Raw genomic sequence first — 17,567 nt, forward strand, 5'->3', positions numbered from 1 at the left:
CCCCGAGCAATTGATTGCTACCCGCCGATACGGTGGGTAGTGAAGACGTACCCTCAGTTGCATGAATCTAGTGGATTTTCACTCCACTGCTGTTGCTGATAGTGCTGTCTTTCCACAGGATCAGCAGAGTTGTAAGCATGATTCATTGCTGAGGGAAGGAGAGATTTATTTGCTCTTTTCAGTTGCTTCTTTATAGATTGCCCCATCAGCAAAAGAAGATCCTGTCTGGCTGTACTGCTGTTGCTGTAGTGCTTCCCCAGCAAGACCAGCATAGTAACATGGACTATTTTGTCAGTTGACCTATGTTGCTGCTTCTGTATTACTCCTGTGGGAATACTGCGCCAAGAAATTGAAAACACTGCGCACAATAATTTAAAATTCTGTGTAGTTTATTTGTCAAAATAACACTATATAATCATGCTAGTTTCAATAATTTTTAGTAATTTGTTTCAAAATCCCTGTCAGCAAGTATGTCTTTAATAATACAAACAACAGATTCCCCCAGGAATTGAGAGTTAAGGAAGGCACTATGATGGTTTTGTTGGGTGCCTCAGCATGGGTGTTTCACACATGCCAGCTGGGCACGTTGGGGGGAGAAAACAGCCCCTTTGGTCTCAGACACATGCACCTCCTATCTCTCAGAGCCCCGCTGTAGAGCACCCTCAACCCAGCCCCTCCGTCCCTCTTCCCCCCTGCCCAAGTGATCCAGAGGGAGAAACAGCCTGATTCTGGGTCCTTGGCTTATACAGAGTTTTCTGCATGCCACCTCCTTCCTTCAGGACCTGCTGGGAACTGCAGCTGCTCAGAACCCTCCAGCTCCCCCTTCACTCCTCACCTCCTCCCTCACAGAGCCCTCGTCCAGACTAACCCGCGGCATCGGCGGGTTAAAATCAATTGCTCGGGGATCGATATATCGCGTCTAGTCTGGACGCGGTGTATCGATCCCCGAGCGCGCTTACATCGATTCCGGAACTCCATCAATCCAAACGGAGTTCCGGAATCGACACGGAGAGCCGCGGACATCGATGCCGCGCCGTCCAGACTGGTGAGTACCTCGATTTTAGAAATTCGACTTCAGCTACGTTATTCCCGTAGCTGAAGTTGCGTATCTAAAATCGATTTTAATTCCTAGTCTGGACGTGGCCAGAGTCTAGAGAGCTGGGCTCTGCTGGATCCAGCGGCCCCTAGTGGCAGCCAGCAGCTCTGCAGCATCAGTTCTATGGGGAAAAATTTAATTTGGCATAGAATATTAATTCTGCATTGTGCAGTGATACAGAATCCCTCCAGGAGTACTATATGCAGAAGCACAGGCATGATTCATGGCTAATTTAAATCCTTGATTTAATTGTTCTGGCACTCATGGTCTCAAGAAGTCAAGGCAATCTTGTTTGCCATAAGATAAAGATATTTTTGGATTATGTAAAGGGATCTTCTTCATGCTTGTCATCGTGATGTGGGTTTTTTTTTTTTCTTCTGTCAGTTTGTCATATCAACACTTGCCTTATATAGGTTAGAAAACAGTTTCTTTCCATTTTTTCCCCACAAGTCTAGTGATGTATGGTATTTTCTTCAAGCCCTCACTCCAGGAATTAAGTGGTAACATGAAAATCTTCACTAATTTTAAAAATTTGTTAGCCTTCATACTTGTAGAGAAACTTGAAAATTTGGACCCTCAAGGCTGAAAAAACAAATATCTCCCTCTCCCAATCCCCCTCCTCTCCCCCAATCTTATGGCTCTTCGGAGCCTCGCCCAGGTTTTTTGGCAATACTGCAGCCAGTAGGCTTAATCTGTAATATGCCAGGCACTCATCTATGACACTTTATGCAGTCACTGAGTTTGCTATGTCAACTGCAACTAACTGAATTTATGTAATAGTATACTCTTAACAATTTTGGAAATCTTCATAGATGTGAATGCTGAAGTTCCTCAATATTTAACCACCAAATTAAATGGCCTGATTATCAGTACCTGTCAGTGAGTTGTGGGTACTTTGCACCTCTGAAAATCAGGGCCCCCTCTTTAACTACATAAACATGGATTTGTTTGAAAACTGGCCTGTTGATTCTGGTGCTGTAGGTTTAGCTGATCTCTTCTCAGCCCTTTAAATACATGCAGTGAGTTAGGTTTAGCTGATTTTGGGATAATGTAAGCTTTCATATAAGGCTTTATTCCATTCAGTTCTGTGCTGACTAATGCTGCCCATCAAAAAAGAATGGTCATTGATTTGACAGAAATATCTGTTTCACTCTGAGTGAGGCAAAAATAACTAAAAACTTTTTAAAAGCTTCTTTCCCTGAAATTTTGTTACACAAACAGAACTCTAGGAAACTGTCTGATCATTAGACATTTCCTTGTAGGCTTGAATGGGGAAAGGAAGAGGCTGTTGGCCAAAAGACACAGTGTTCATGTTTCTCTACAAGAAAATAATTCCTATACTGTAACAGATCTGCTGGAAAGATTGCACTTGCAGCTAGCTGGCTTTGGCTATACTGTTCAGTACATAAGAATGATCATACTGTGTTAGACCAACGGTCCATCTAGCCCAGTATCCTGTCTTCCGACAGCGGTTGGTGCCAGATTATTCAGAGGGAATGAACAGAACAGGGCAATTTATTGAGTGATCCACCTCTTGTCATCCAGTCCCATTATTTATTGATTGATTTTTTTTGGAGGTTTAGGGGGACACTGAGCGTGGAGATTGTGTCCCTGATGTCTTAGCCACTGATGGACCTATTAGCCATCTTCTATGAACTTATCTAATTCTTTTTTGAACCAAGTTATACTTTTGGCCTTCACAACATTTCCAGGCAATGAGTTGCACGTGTTGACTGTGCATTGTGTGAAGAAGTAATTCCTTACGTTTGTTTTAAACCTGCTGCCTATTAAGTTCCTTTGGTGACCCCTAGTTCTTGTGTTATATGAAGGAGTATTCACATAAAGTATTCTTTATTCATTTCTCCATGACGTTCATGATTTTATAGATCTCTATCATATCCCCCCTCCCATTTAGTCATTTGTTCACTACAACAGGATTTTAACAAAGAAAGTAAGGTTGGGAAATAATGCTGATGAGCTTTCAGAAGTACATATTTTAGAGGTCTGTACTACAATCATAAAAGGTAAACTATTTTAGAGCATCCTCCCGCCCCCCCTCCCCCCCCCCCTTTTTTTTTTTTTTTTTAACAAAACTCCTTAACCTTGTAATCTAAACCATTTTGAAATTTGACTTGTAAAGCTGACTGGATAGCAAGTGTTCAAGAGGAACTTAATCTTAACTTATGGTCTTTACACATGATAGTCAGTGTAATGTTTCAGACTTTACAAAAAGGCATAATCAAAATAATTTTTTTGGTCAGACTCTTCCTCTACTTCCTGATGTATGCATTAACTGTTGCAGAATACTTAAATGCCTTAATCCAGAGTATTGGGCTTTTGCCATTTCCACAGATTGTGGGGCAAAACTGACACTTGTATATTCTAGGGCTGTCAAACAATTAAAAAGATTATTCATATGATTCAAAAGATAATAGAATATCATTTTGCAAATATTTTTTGATGTTTTCTACATTTTCAAATATTTTGATTTCAATTATAACAAAATAGAGTGTATAGTGCTCACTTTTTATTTTTGATTAAAAGTATTTGCACTGTAAAAAACAAAAGAAATGTGAAATTTCAGTTCACCTAATACAAGTACTGTAGTGCAATCTCTTTATCATGAAAGTTGAACGTATAAAGGTGGAATTATGTATTAAAAAACTGGATTAAAAAATAAAACAATGTAAAATTTTAGAGCCTGCAAGTCCACTCAGTCCTACTTCTTGTTCAGCCAATCGCTCAGACAAACAAGTTTGTTCACATTTGCAGGAGATAATGCTGCCCGCTTCTTGTTTACAGTGTCACCTGAAAGTGAGAACAGGCGTTCTCGTGGCCCTATTGTCCCCAACATTGCAAGATATTTGCATGCCAGATTTGCTAAAGATTCATATGTCCCTTGATGCTTCAACCACCATTCCAAAGAACATGCTTCCATACTGATGAAAATTCTGCTCGATAACAATCCAAAGCAGTGTAGACTGACGCATGTTAATTTTCATTAACTGAGTCAGATGCCAACAGCAGAAGGTTGATTTTCTTTTTTGGTCGTTCGGGTTCTGTAGTTTCTGCATTGGAGTGTTGCTGTTTTAAGATTTCTGAAAGCATGCCCCACACCTCGTCCCTCTTAGATTTTGGAAGGAACTTCAGATTCTTAAACCTTGGGCTGAGTGCTGTAGCTATTTTTAGAAATCGTACATTGGTACCACCTTTGTGTTTGGTCAAATCTTCAATGAAAGAGTTCTTAAAACTAACATGTGCTGGGTCATCGTCACAGATTACTGTAACATGAAATATATGGCAGAATGTGGGTAAAACAGAGCAGAGGACCTAAAATTCTCCCCCAAGGAGTTCAATCACAAATTTAATTAACACATTTTATTATTTTAATGAGCAACATCAGCATGGAAGCGTGTCCTCTGGAACGGTGGCCAAAGCAGGAAGGTGCATACGAATGTTTAGCATATCTGGCACCTAAATACGTTGCAATGTGCCTTGCAAAAGTCCCATGTAAATGCTTGTTCTCGCTTTTTGGTGACATTGTAAATAAAAAGAGGGCAGCATTATCTCATGTAAATGTAAACCAACTTCTTTGTCTTAGCTATTTGGCTGAACAAGAAGTAGGACTGAGCCGACTTTGTTTTTGAGTGCAGTTATGTAACAAAAATTTACATTTGTAAATTGCACTTTCACGACAAAGAGATTGCACTACAGTACTTGTATGAGATGAATTGAAATACACTATTGTTTATCATTTTTACAGTGCAAATATTTGTAATAAAAATTTACTCTGATTTCATTTGCAACACAGAATACAGTATATATGAATGTAGAAAAACATCGGAAATATTTAATAAATTTCAATTGATATTCTATTGTTTAACAGTATGATTTCACGATTAATTTTTTTGAGTTAATGGCATGAGTTAATTGCGATTAATTGACAGCCCTAGTATATTCAGTTACCGGTGTTTTGGTGCCAGTGTTTTGTAGAGACATCTGATCAGTGTTTGCTTGCTTTGTGTTTTGTCAAATCTTCAGTGAAAGATTTCTTAAAATGAACAACATGCGCTACTTCAAAAGTATTGTACACCACTTTAGGTTGTTTTAAATCTGAATGTATTAAATTTTTTACAGTCAGAAGTGTCTATCAGAATACGTAGTCAAGCTACTCAATAACTTTTTTGTATTGTATAATCACTTCCATAGATTCTCCCATCTAATGGATCAAAAGAACCTTAAACATAAATAATGAAACTTGATAGGATAAAACTAGAACTCTTGAAACAACATTTAGCACATGCTGCAGAACTTGAATGATGCTGTGTGGTACTAGAATGCTAATGTGTGGCTATACAGAGATATACAAATGATGGCCGGTGCTGCATTTCAAAGAGTCTTGTTTTTTCAAATGTCTTTTTTTCTTAATTGTTTACTAGGTGACAAGGCTCTGGATGGCTACAGTAAGAAAAAGTATGTCTGCAAGCTACTTTTCATCTTCCTCCTGGGGCATGATATTGACTTTGGCCACATGGAGGCTGTAAACCTACTAAGTTCTAACAGATACACAGAGAAACAAATTGTGAGTAATTTATCAGCCCTGAAGAAGGAAATATCTATGAAATGTCATACTGCCTAGTTGCCTATCCTGTCCTGCCTCGCTGTATAACTAGCTTCTTAACTAAATTCTTTTTTTCCCCTTGCCTTCTCTCTGCATGGTCTTAGCTTGGTTCTAGCTGGGACTGCAGAGTAACTTAGCTGTACAGATGAGTCCTTTACTTGTTTGGATAAGTAACTTTGATGGATTTTCTTGCCTTTTTAACCTCTAAAATAAATATTGCACTAACTGCAACAGAAGACTAGTCATGTTAGATTTTTAATGTACCTTATCAAGAAACACACATTCCATTAGACAAGGTACTTTCTTTAAGTAGAACATTGGACGTTTTAGACTCAGGAAAACCTAGCGTTTACTAGGTGCGTGTGAAGTGATGGTGTGTGACCAAGTACTGAGCAGAGCTTGGGTCTTTGAGGAGCAAAATACATGATTTGAACGGAATGTACATGTGATTCTCTCTTCCACACACACACACCCCCGCCCCCAGACATTGCTATTGTACTCTGCAACTCTGGACCTCTTTATAATATTATTGGACTAAAATTCCAGGGACTTACTTACATAGAACTCTTGGGAGAGCTGTAAGGACAAGTATTGCTGGAGGGGAATTGCATGAGTACATAGGATACCTGACAATATTAGCAAATGACATAAAATTAGTTTTAGCTGACTTGATTTATCAGAAATATTACTTTTTCCTTGTCCCTTTTCTGAACCACAGGGATATCTTTTCATCTCCGTGCTAGTAAACTCCAACAGTGAGCTGATCCGCTTGATAAACAATGCAATCAAGAATGACCTGGCCAGCCGCAACCCCACCTTCATGGGACTAGCTTTGCATTGTATAGCCAATGTGGGTAGCCGGGAAATGGCAGAAGCATTTGCTGGAGAAATTCCAAAAATACTTGTAGCTGGGTATGTATTGTATTGTATTTTGAAACAACTGCACAAAGATAGGTAGTGCTAGTGGTTCTCAGCATGAAGTTGGGGGTTGAAAGCCATATTTACGCACCTAAGTGACCTGATGTTCTAGACATGGCAATTGCTGTCATTAGGAACTGAAAGTAAGTGCTCAACATGCCTGAAAATTAGGTTGCTTACTTAAGTGACTAAACATCGATATCAAAACTTAACCAATTTAACAAGTTAAAAAATGTTGCCCTAATTACCTCTTGGCTAATAACCCAAATTGCATTTTTTTTTTTGCAGAGTCCAGTTCATTATCCACATGATTTTTAAAAAAAAAAGTATCTACTTTTTGTCCCAGAAGTATGATCCAAAATATTTTGCCTGGGAAAACAAAAGCTGTTGCCTTTTTTCCTGTTCAGATAAATCCTAATAAAATGGGCAGTGAATGAATCTGAAAACACCATATTTCAACTACAGATTTCCTTATTAGAAATGTACTCCATTGGAAGCTCATTATTGGTGTCTATGATTTCATTAGGAAGGTGAGAACTTCCCCCCCACCTCCCTATATTCAAGCTTCCCCCCAAATCCATTTGTTCTTTCTAGGTATACATAGGAATAGGCAAAGTTTTATATCCACAGGAAATCATTTGAGTGACTTTTTTTTTCTTTTAAATTGCCACTTATCTTTTTTCCCTATTTTGCCCAGCAAGTCCGTGGCCCAAACCAAAGTTTTGCATCTATTATCTAACTGAAATTCTCATCAGTAACTGTGTAAAGAGAAATTATGATCATGGGACTAGGCCTATGTCCATGAGAATTCTCAGGACTTAAAAGAAATGAAAACCTCCACGTAGTAATTCAGTTCATTTCTGCTTTCTTTATTCGTATTAAGTACTATTAATTTGTATGGATTCTTCTCATACACTTTTTGAAATACTAACTAGATTTTTGGTTGCCTCATTCACCTCTCATCATTGTAATAGAAAAATAATTGAATATATTGAATACTAAAAAGATAATTGGGTTGTAAAGTCAAGCCCTCCGGATAGTGCCAGATGTACTTGCTTGTGCAAGATTAATTCTGGCTTTGTTCATTTTAGGCACTGAAATATGCAAAGGATCCTGTGGAAAAAATTGCATATGATCATATAATTAGAAAATGCAACACAATGCACATGCAACCTTAATTGTGCACATGCAATTGTAAATCTAACATTTTCTAACTTAAGAGCTTGACTTTGCCACTTAAAAACCATTCTTCCAAAGATTTTTTTGTATGCAGCTTCCTCAGTGTATTTTTTTTTAAATTTCTACCTATTTTCTTTGTGTGCAACTAACAATACCCTGTCATATATCTTCATCAAGGGATCCACCATCCTCTCATAGGCAGTCCTAAAGCTTCTGCCTCATGTGCTGGCACCCAAAGGAGGCTGGGACACTAAGTCATGTATTGGATCTGAAGGGAGCAGGCTCTGCAAGACTCTCTCTTCTTCACCTTCCTCTCCCTGGTCACTTTCATGAATGCTCTGGCATTTTCCAGTTACTCCTACTACAGTGTTGTGGTAATACTGTTGCTGTAGCAACAGCAGCATGGGCCTGGCTTGTTAAAATAATCATGGTCAGTTACTTTGACTTTCCTGATGTACACAAGCAACAGAAGGTAAATAAATGATGATTGAACATTGCAGAGCTCAGCCAAGCCTGAACAGAATTTCATGAAAGCAAAAGACAGTTTAGCCCTCAGGGTTTTGTCCTTGTTGGATTTCAAAAGTATTTAATACTAAAATCTGAATAAATCTAAATTTAGGATTCGCTACCAGTTCCCCATACAGTAAAGGACTGCATTTAATTTTATCTTAAGTCATGTGGCTGAAAGGAAAATGTTTAGTTCCATAATGTGGTGCCAAGCAGGATATCGCTATGGAAATCGAGTGATGCCCTAGAAATTTAAATGTATTAGCTTGTTCATGAATCACGTTTCCCAAAGATTGTGAGTTATTCTTAATGGACAAGGCAGATTAAGTATATGGAGTTTGATGGTGCTCTCCAGACAGCATCTTTTAGTATCTCTTCTCTGGGAAATCAAGGTCATACAATATTTGTAAACCATTTTTCAACTACGAACATCTACCTTGATATCCTGGTTTCACTCTCATCCCTTCTCTAATTTCAAATGTATTCTGTCTGAAAATCATTGGTATTGCTTTACTCTGTCTTATCACATCTCTAACACTAGTGTACTTCCAGCTATAGAGTGAAGAAAAATCTCCTGTGTACTGTTGCTTTAGGAGATGAGGGAGTGTTGTCTCACTATTGCTTTCACGTTGCCAAATAGGGTTTAGCAAAGGGTACAGAAGAAGTTACACTAGTTAGTGTAACTAGCCAAATTTTTAAACCACTTATCAAAGTACTTAACACATCTAAAGTAGTTGAGAGTAATTTGAATAATTAACTAGGAGATCTAATACTTAAAATACTAAAACCCTTTGTGGTGGTTTCCATTCTTGTTTACTTCTGGATAATAGTGTTTAGTGGCCTGTGAAAAGCATGGCCAGATACTGGTCCACTGTGTAGTACTAAGACTCTCTTAATTTGAGCTGAAAAGAGGTGTTCTCATCTTTCAGCGACACCATGGATAGCGTGAAGCAGAGTGCTGCCTTGTGCTTGCTGCGTTTGTACAGAACTTCTCCTGACTTTGTTCCCATGGGAGATTGGACATCCAGGGTGGTGCATCTTCTCAATGACCAGCATTTGGTAAGCTTATGATAGCATTATTTCTTCTGGGATTCCATTCAGTGGTCTAGCCCAGTCACTGTAGGGGAAATCCATAGTTTCTATTAATATGTTAAACGAAGGAAACTATTTAAATTGCTGTGAGACTAATTCATATCCACTATCTACATTTTTGCATCACTGAGTATTTAAAAAAACAAACAAACACAGGTTGAATTGCAGTTCTCCTAAAGGGAGAAATAAAGATACCCCATAGCCTCTCTTTTAATCAGTTATTAGTTATACCAGTTCCTGAGAGTCATGTCTAGAATTAGAGAGACCAAGTGGGTGAGGTAATATCATTTATTGGACCAGCTGCTGTTGGTGAAAGAGACATGCTTTTTAGCTACACGGAGCTCTTCTTACTCTGGGAAAGGTTCTTAATGTCTAGAATTAGTCAGTATTTAGACCTACATCAGTAAAGGGTTGGTATTTCCATGTGTTCTACTGTACGCCTGGTTTTAAAAAAAAACTTGTGTCCCATATAAGTGTGTGTGCATGTTTCACAAACACCTAAAAGCTCCGCTTGTGAGGACTGTGGTATAAATTAAGTGCCTATTACGATCAATATAGGAAAATGACAAGACCCTGAAATTGCAGCATTGTCATCCTGGGTATGGATGTGATTGCATATTGCTGTTCAGTAATTTCAAAATAGCAGTTATCAGTGCATATAAGGGTACTTAAGCTACACTGAAACTTAATAATCAAACCATCTAAAGTTCCCATTTCAAGATAAGTGAAACATAGCAGACAAGATGCTTGCAGCTAGCCTGCTGTCACAATTGGAGTAGGCATCCGTTCTTCCATGCTCCTCTTGCAAAAGCATGATCGCTCCTTCCTAGCTGTTTGCTTTCTTCCATTGCATAATTTCTTTTTACTGAACCTTACTTGGAATGTATATTTGTTTTAGCATTCAGAATTAGACTGAAATACTGCTTTTCTGATCTTTGATAGGGCTACTCTTCCTTAATAAAAATGTGGCGCACCATCAATGCAAGCAAGGCATAGTGTAGCATACCACTGAAAACACAGCAAATGTGTCATGCAGTAGTAATCATTTCAGCTTTTGGCCAAAAGGAGGGTTACCAATTCTGGGGCTGTGTAGTGGAGAAATTGTGGATAAGAGGGAATATCCAAGAAGTCTCACTATCCTTCCTTTTTCTGCTTGGGAAAAAATTGACAAAAGCCAGCTAGCTTATTTTAAGGTATCACTTACAACTGTGGATTAGTGTAAACTGGATTTTGGCTTTTAGGCTTAATAGTGTACACTATAGAAGATTTAGAGTAACCTCATGCTTATTGCCCTTCTTTCTCCCTCACAGTTCCTTACATTTCCTTGTCAATTGCTGGAAATGGGCCATTTTCATTACCACTACAAACAGTTCTTTTTCTCTCCTGATGATAATAGCTCACCTTAACTGATCACTCTCCTTATAGGGCGTATGGTAACACCCATTGTTTCATGTTCTGTGTGTGTGTGTGTGTGCGTGCATGCGCACACAAACACAATCTTCCTACTGTATTTTCCACAACATGCATCCGATGAAGTGGGCTGTAGCCCACGAAAGCTGATGCTCAAATAAATTTGTTAGTCTCTAAGGTGCCACAAGTACTCCTGTTCTTTTTACTATAGAAGATACTAAACTTAAGGATAAATGTGGGTGTCTGGTACATAACAAATGGCCGTATTTCATTTGAAGCTTTTAAACAATTACATATGTAAAAAATTTGATATTTGAACAAAAACGTTAGTAATTCTGTTTTCTTCCAGGGTGTGGTTACTGCTGCTACTAGTCTTATCACTACTTTGGCACAGAAGAACCCAGAAGAGTTTAAAACTTCAGTATCTTTGGCTGTCTCTAGGCTAAGCAGAGTAAGTCTCTCTTATTAAATGGCCGTAGCGAAACGTAACCAGGGCTGTGTAACTTTCTAGATTAGATTCACTTGGACTGAATTAACAGACGTGGGTTATAGCCTGCTCTGAAACAGACTTGCTGTATTGCGTCTGCAAGTGATTTCAATCTCTGTTGAATATTCATATTTGCAAAGTACTTGTATAGCCCTTCTTACATTAATATTTTATTGGTCTGTTGCTGATGAACTGAACATCCATAAACATTTTCTCTTGTCACCTATGTCCTTAAAGATGAAGAAATCCACTGGTGCATAATTTAACTGTAAGAAGTGACATATTTTATTTTAGTGTTTACTACAAATTATTTCCCCTTCATGTCCATCCAACTTCATATTGTAAAACCATTCTATTACATCATGTGCAGATACATCAGACTTTTGAGCCAGTTAAGTACCCACTCCTCTAAAAGAATTGCCAGGAATTCTGTCTCTCCAACGTGGCAGTTTTTAGATCACCATTTGTACAGTCTTTCAGTAAACTTCCCAATATTGCTGGCTAATTTATTTAGTCATTGTTTCAGGTTTGTTCTCGTCTCAAATGTTAATACCCGTCTCCAACATATAAGAGGGGCAATTGTTTATTGGTGGCCAAACTCTGCCTACAGCTGCATTGGGTGCGGCAGACACTGCCTTATAATCAAGAGGTATGGCAGTAATAAGAGCTTCATCACTTCGGAGCTCTGGCTTTGCACAGGGATGCTCTTCATTTGCTGAAGGATTCACTGGCCACATTTCATTTCATTGGGTCTAAACCCCAACCTCTAGAAAGAAACATGTCAAGTATGCTTACATCTGCAGAAGAGCTTAGGGGGTGAGCTAAGTGGCTAGTTCACTTCCAATCACAAGTGAGAGATCAGAGACTCGCTCAAATAAGACGTCTTAGATTACGGCTACCATTGCATGGATCTGTTTCTGATATATAACAGTACACAAGTGTTAGGTCTTCTGTTCTAGAGAGATTTATCATCCTAGACTTCCTTTTGGTTGCTTTTCTAAGCTGGTGGTCAAGGACCCAATATATACAAACTCACCAATTCTGTGTTTATTCCTGAGGGTCTTACACAAGATCAGGCAGTACTGTGAAAAGATGATATTAATAGTACCAGTGTAGCAGAGACAATTTTGGTTCACTGAGATACACAATCTGTCTGCCACCTAAGATGGTTGCCTCTGATTCCAGACCTCCTGTTACCAACCAAAAGGTCAATTTTGCACCCGATCTGAATTCCCTGTGTCTCCCAGCCTCGCTGTCGATGGTGAATGAACCTAGAGAAATCTTGTTCTACATAGGTTCAAAATATTTTTATAAACAGTAGAAAAGATCCTACAGAACAAACTTTCGTGGCAAAATGTATGAGATTTTCATCCTAACATTAGAGATCGTGAACTCCACAAGGCACTTCTGTATCTGATATTGAAGGCTTCTGATTTTTGGTTTTAATCGATGAACAGTGATAAAACACCACAAATGCAGGGGAAAAAAAAAAAGAAATTGGTGTTTATCCAGTAATCACCTGAAAAATACAAAAAATGTTTACATGTACATGTGTTCTTGTCTACACAGAGCAGTAATGTGGACTTCTAAAGTGTCTGTGTTGTGCATTCATTAGTCTGTATAGACCGTGCTGGTGTGCGCTAGAGGTTATCTAATACATTTTAACATAATTCTGTTTTAAATAGTACTACTTTTAAAGTAGACTAGGAAACATTTCAAGGATTATTTTCTATACAAAGAGAGAGCCCTGAAAAACCTAAATTTTGAATAACTAAAAAACCCCTCAAAATTTCCTAAAATAATTCTCTCAAAATGAAATTAATAAATCATGAAGAAGAGAATCCCTGCTGATTGTTTTTGTTTTTGCGATATCAATCTGAAGCATATGAATCCATCAAGGATTCACTTTGCCACTATCTGTACCATCTGCTGGTGGATGGGTGCATGATTTATTCTTTTTTCCTCACTCATCTGTTTTGTTTCTGAACAAACACTTTTCAGTCTTTATTAAATTAGGTTTCTTTAGTCCTATAAAACTAAATATAAGACATGTCTAATTAGTGGAGTTATTGGTTACTATTGGTACAACTGATACTCTTCAATGTCTTATTTAGGTATATTGATTTTTGAATTATTTATTGTATTTGCGCATTAAACCTTATTGGGTGATTTGTTCAGCCTACTAAAAATGAAACTTATACTTTACTTTTATATACTATTAAAATTCGTTATGTCTAGCTGTACATTTATTTGCACATTGTATTGGTACTTAAAATGAATAATGAACATTTTCATAATGTCCGATCATCTTAAGAACTTCTGTCATTCAGATGCTGATTATTTGTATTTTTACAGATTGTGACATCTGCATCAACCGATCTCCAGGATTATACCTATTATTTTGTCCCTGCTCCTTGGTTGTCTGTAAAGCTTTTGAGGTTGTTACAGTGCTATCCACCTCCAGGTAATGGGGTAAAGAATCATATTAGTTGCCAACACTATTCCATGCAATGTAGGGAGTCTTCTAATTCCACCCATAAGTTCTTCTGTAAATTTAGTGCTGACACCAACAATTTTCTTTTCAATTGGGGAATAACTTCATCTGAAGGCAAGGATGGGTATTTAATCAGTAGTGTTGAGCAAAATGAAGTTGTCCAACAATTTGTCTTGTTTCCTCCAGAAGATGCTGCGGTACGTGGTCGTCTCACAGAATGCCTGGAAACTATCCTTAACAAAGCTCAAGAGCCACCAAAATCTAAGAAAGTGCAACACTCAAATGCAAAGAATGCTGTGCTATTTGAGGCAATAAGCTTAATTATACACCATGACAGGTGAGTCTACTACTTGTAGAGCAATGCTTAAGGCTACCACGCTTGACATTGTCCTTAATATTAATTTACCTTCTAATAAAATTCAGTTTCATTTTCTATTATGATCTCCTGAAAGTTACTACCTGTAACCTGCTATTTTATGATAACATCTCAGTTTAGATTTTAAAGAGTACAGTCGAACCCAGGTCACTTGAAATAATATGTACAAAGGACACATGAAATCATATTAATTGAGCAAGAGGATAGCTTTCTCCATGTAAATGCATACTTGTAGGGTTATCTTGTAAACCTGAAAAAATAAAAATAAAATTATTTTTGAAGTCCACTCAGTTTGATGTTAGACTAATGCTTAAACTGACTTCACACAGATATTGCATGCTCACTTGCTTGAGAACGGTTTTGTCTTCAAAATGGGCCATCATGTTAGCTTTTTGCTTCCTGTTCGCATTTGAACAATGTATAACAATGTAGTGCTGAAAAACACTATTCAGCTTGTACAAGCTGAGTCTGTATTATCCATAGTGGAAGCAAAGTCTTGTATTCACCTTTTTAGCTGTCTTTGCTACTGCTAAAATGCTAAAATTCCAAGCAGCTACAGCAGGTCTACAATTTCTGAGTCCTAGTATACATGAAAATCCATTCTAATAACACCAAATTGCAAGAATATCTATATGGAGTCTTGACTGTTTATGCTATACTATACTTAATTTCTTCAGTCAATTTCAGGTACGTAATTTGTACTTAATTTAAAAACTAAATAACTGCTTGGGGGCCAACAATGCTTCACACCATGTGGGCTGGGTTGTATCTTGGATAAACTTCTTCTTTATCTGGCAATAAAACTACATAGGTTTCTGCTTTAATACCAAGATGTATCTATCAGGGTTATGCTTTGATGGTGGCCTGAGCAGCCCTGTGTAGCCTCCTGGGATCCTGTGTTCCATATTTACTCACCATTACAATAAAATACAGGTTTGATATTTTTTAAATGTGGAAATTGTACAGGATGCCTCCATGATGGAGGAAAACTGTTTTTAATCATCTGGTAATGAATGGGAGAAGAAATGTATCTGTCAGCCCTGCATTCATCTGCATGATGCAGAGAATTACATGCCTTAGTTGGGGGCAGCTGGACATACTTCAGTTGGAACAATACTTGGAATGTTGCACCAGAGAATTGATTGTTTTGGTGTTTGAGAAATAGCCCCTGAGTTGGTGGATCTGGGCCCTGTTTCTAGTCTTAATCCACTTCTGTAATTTAGAGAGAGGCTATGAATGTTTACAATATATGAAAACTTAATTATCTCCTCTAATATTTAGATGTGCACTAACTGTCTCCATAGGGACAATTGAGTAGTTTCAGTTTAATTCTTATTCCTTTATAATAAAGCCAATTCTGATGCACACTACTCTTGTGGAGTAATTACCTAGTGTTCTTATAATATTTTTCTAATTTGTTGCTTTTTACCCTCTTTCACTTTCTCTCCTGTTCTGTGCAGTGAGCCAAACCTGCTAGTCCGTGCCTGTAACCAACTAGGTCAGTTCTTGCAGCACCGTGAAACTAATCTGCGTTATCTAGCACTGGAAAGCATGTGCACGCTTGCCAGCTCTGAATTTTCCCATGAAGCCGTAAAAACTCATATAGAAACAGTTATCAATGCATTGAAGGTAAATATCAAGCGTTTAAAAATTCTGGCATATGTTCTGCATCAGTTTTGACTCTGCCCTTTTGCTAAGCTCATCAGTGTTCTTACTTCTCAGAGTAGTCGTGTCATAAGTTTCCTTTCTTAAGCCACATTATAACAACATTCAAATGTCAGGAGACAAGACTTAAAAAGGAAGGAAACAGTAGCCTGTACTGTACATTCTTCAAGGTTTTTCAGTGGATGGATGTTTGAACTGCAGTTGTGCCTAGAATAGTGGGGTTTGAGGCACAATTGCAATTCAGACATTCACTGATTAAAAACCCGCTAATGAATTTAACATGGGGGTGACAGATTCAGAACACAGTACAGAATTGTTTATCAGATATCTTGATTTCTTCACTTTCTTGTCCAGTAGCACCTCTGAAGTGTATTTATTAATTTTCTTCTAGATTCATAAGGGGCTTTTAATGCATTTAAGTGCAACATCCATTAATGCTGAATGTCTGCTTTAAAACCTCCAGATAGCTAGTTAATTTCCCCTTTGTTCTGACAACTTGACAATTGTAGTAATGCTTGTTAGTGTCCCATAAGGTGGCAAATGCATAGTTCTGTACAAAAAGGTAATAGACCATAAGGGTTAAATGGGCCAGTACTATCTCTGCTTTACTTGGTAGGGTACTGGTTTGATACGTCATTTTATACTAAGTGCCTTTCCTGTTCTCCAGGCACTTCTCCAGATTTTAAAATATACAGTAGAAAAACAAAGTGCACCAACTGTGAAATAACTTGTACACAGTAACTCTTGCCCAAAATAAATAAATAGGCCTTGGCTAATCCTTTCCCTAGATGCATGATGGAGGTGGGAATGAAGCAAGCAGCTTATAGTACTGGAAATACAGTGTACTCCTAGGTTCTTGGTTGCAGAATGAACTCGCATAGTACCTCTGTAGGAATAACACAGATAACTGGCAATCATTACAGTCAATCCATAACAGTAATTCAGTGTTCAATATGGAAGCTGTGTGTCTTCAGTAAATTATGTAAATTGCAAATGAGAACTGAGTTAATTATTGGATTCTCGTGCCTGTCACATGATTTTCCATAGAACTTCTACTTTGAGTGAACGTTATGACTTCTCTTACAGACCGAAAGGGATGTGAGTGTAAGACAAAGAGCAGTAGACCTCCTGTATGCCATGTGTGACCGAAGCAATGCCCAGCAGATTGTGGCTGAAATGCTAAACTACTTGGAGACTGCTGATTATTCCATTAGAGAAGAAATTGTGAGTTATTTGTGCCCCCTTTGCCAATCTCAATTAACCTGTGTTGAAAAAAACAGCATGCTGATGGATGTTGTGTAATCACTCTCTAGTAAAGATATTTTCAAGGTAGCCAAAATTTAAAAAGTGTGACGTGAAAGGTGGCTGTAGTCTAGTAATTCAGCTTTTTATTGTTAGAATTATGTGTGGTGTTCTTAGGAGGAGTGTGATATTAAAAATGAAACTTTATTCTCAGATTCTGGATCTCACAGTACTACATACTATACTGTCAAATTTCCCTCACTGGCCTCAAGATTTGTATTTGTTAGATTAGTGTTTAAATTGTATGATGTACAGCAGAACTCCTAGTTTGTTTAAAAACTTAGTGTGATTAAATCAAAGTGCTAATTTGTGAAGTATGTCTGTATGTAATACTCTAATTGTTGCAAAACATAGAACTGTCTTTCAATCCTGAGTACTTCTTGGAAATCAATACTTTATATGAGGTGAGAGTTAAAGTGG

General features: G+C 37.8%; 1 protein-coding gene across 8 annotated transcripts in view; it reads left to right on the top strand.

The window, feature by feature from the left end:
- Positions 1-17,567, top strand: part of AP2A2 (adaptor related protein complex 2 subunit alpha 2) — a 90,164-nt gene that overhangs the window by 37,435 nt on the left and 35,162 nt on the right. For 5 of the 8 annotated variants that reach the window (XM_050952832.1, XM_050952834.1, XM_050952837.1 and 2 more), the window contains exons 3-10: positions 5,536-5,678; positions 6,436-6,629; positions 9,251-9,380; positions 11,173-11,274; positions 13,666-13,774; positions 13,991-14,141; positions 15,641-15,809; positions 16,932-17,069. In XM_050952832.1, the coding sequence (XP_050808789.1) occupies positions 5,536-5,678; positions 6,436-6,629; positions 9,251-9,380; positions 11,173-11,274; positions 13,666-13,774; positions 13,991-14,141; positions 15,641-15,809; positions 16,932-17,069 (1,136 nt within the window). The remainder of the gene's footprint in view (positions 1-5,535; positions 5,679-6,435; positions 6,630-9,250; positions 9,381-11,172; positions 11,275-13,665; positions 13,775-13,990; positions 14,142-15,640; positions 15,810-16,931; positions 17,070-17,567) is intronic. The other 3 variants (XM_050952833.1, XM_050952835.1, XM_050952839.1) reach the window with 1 other exon arrangement.

The sequence above is a fragment of the Gopherus flavomarginatus genome, chromosome 5, assembly GCF_025201925.1.
Source record: "Gopherus flavomarginatus isolate rGopFla2 chromosome 5, rGopFla2.mat.asm, whole genome shotgun sequence".
Classification (NCBI taxonomy): domain Eukaryota; kingdom Metazoa; phylum Chordata; order Testudines; family Testudinidae; genus Gopherus; species Gopherus flavomarginatus.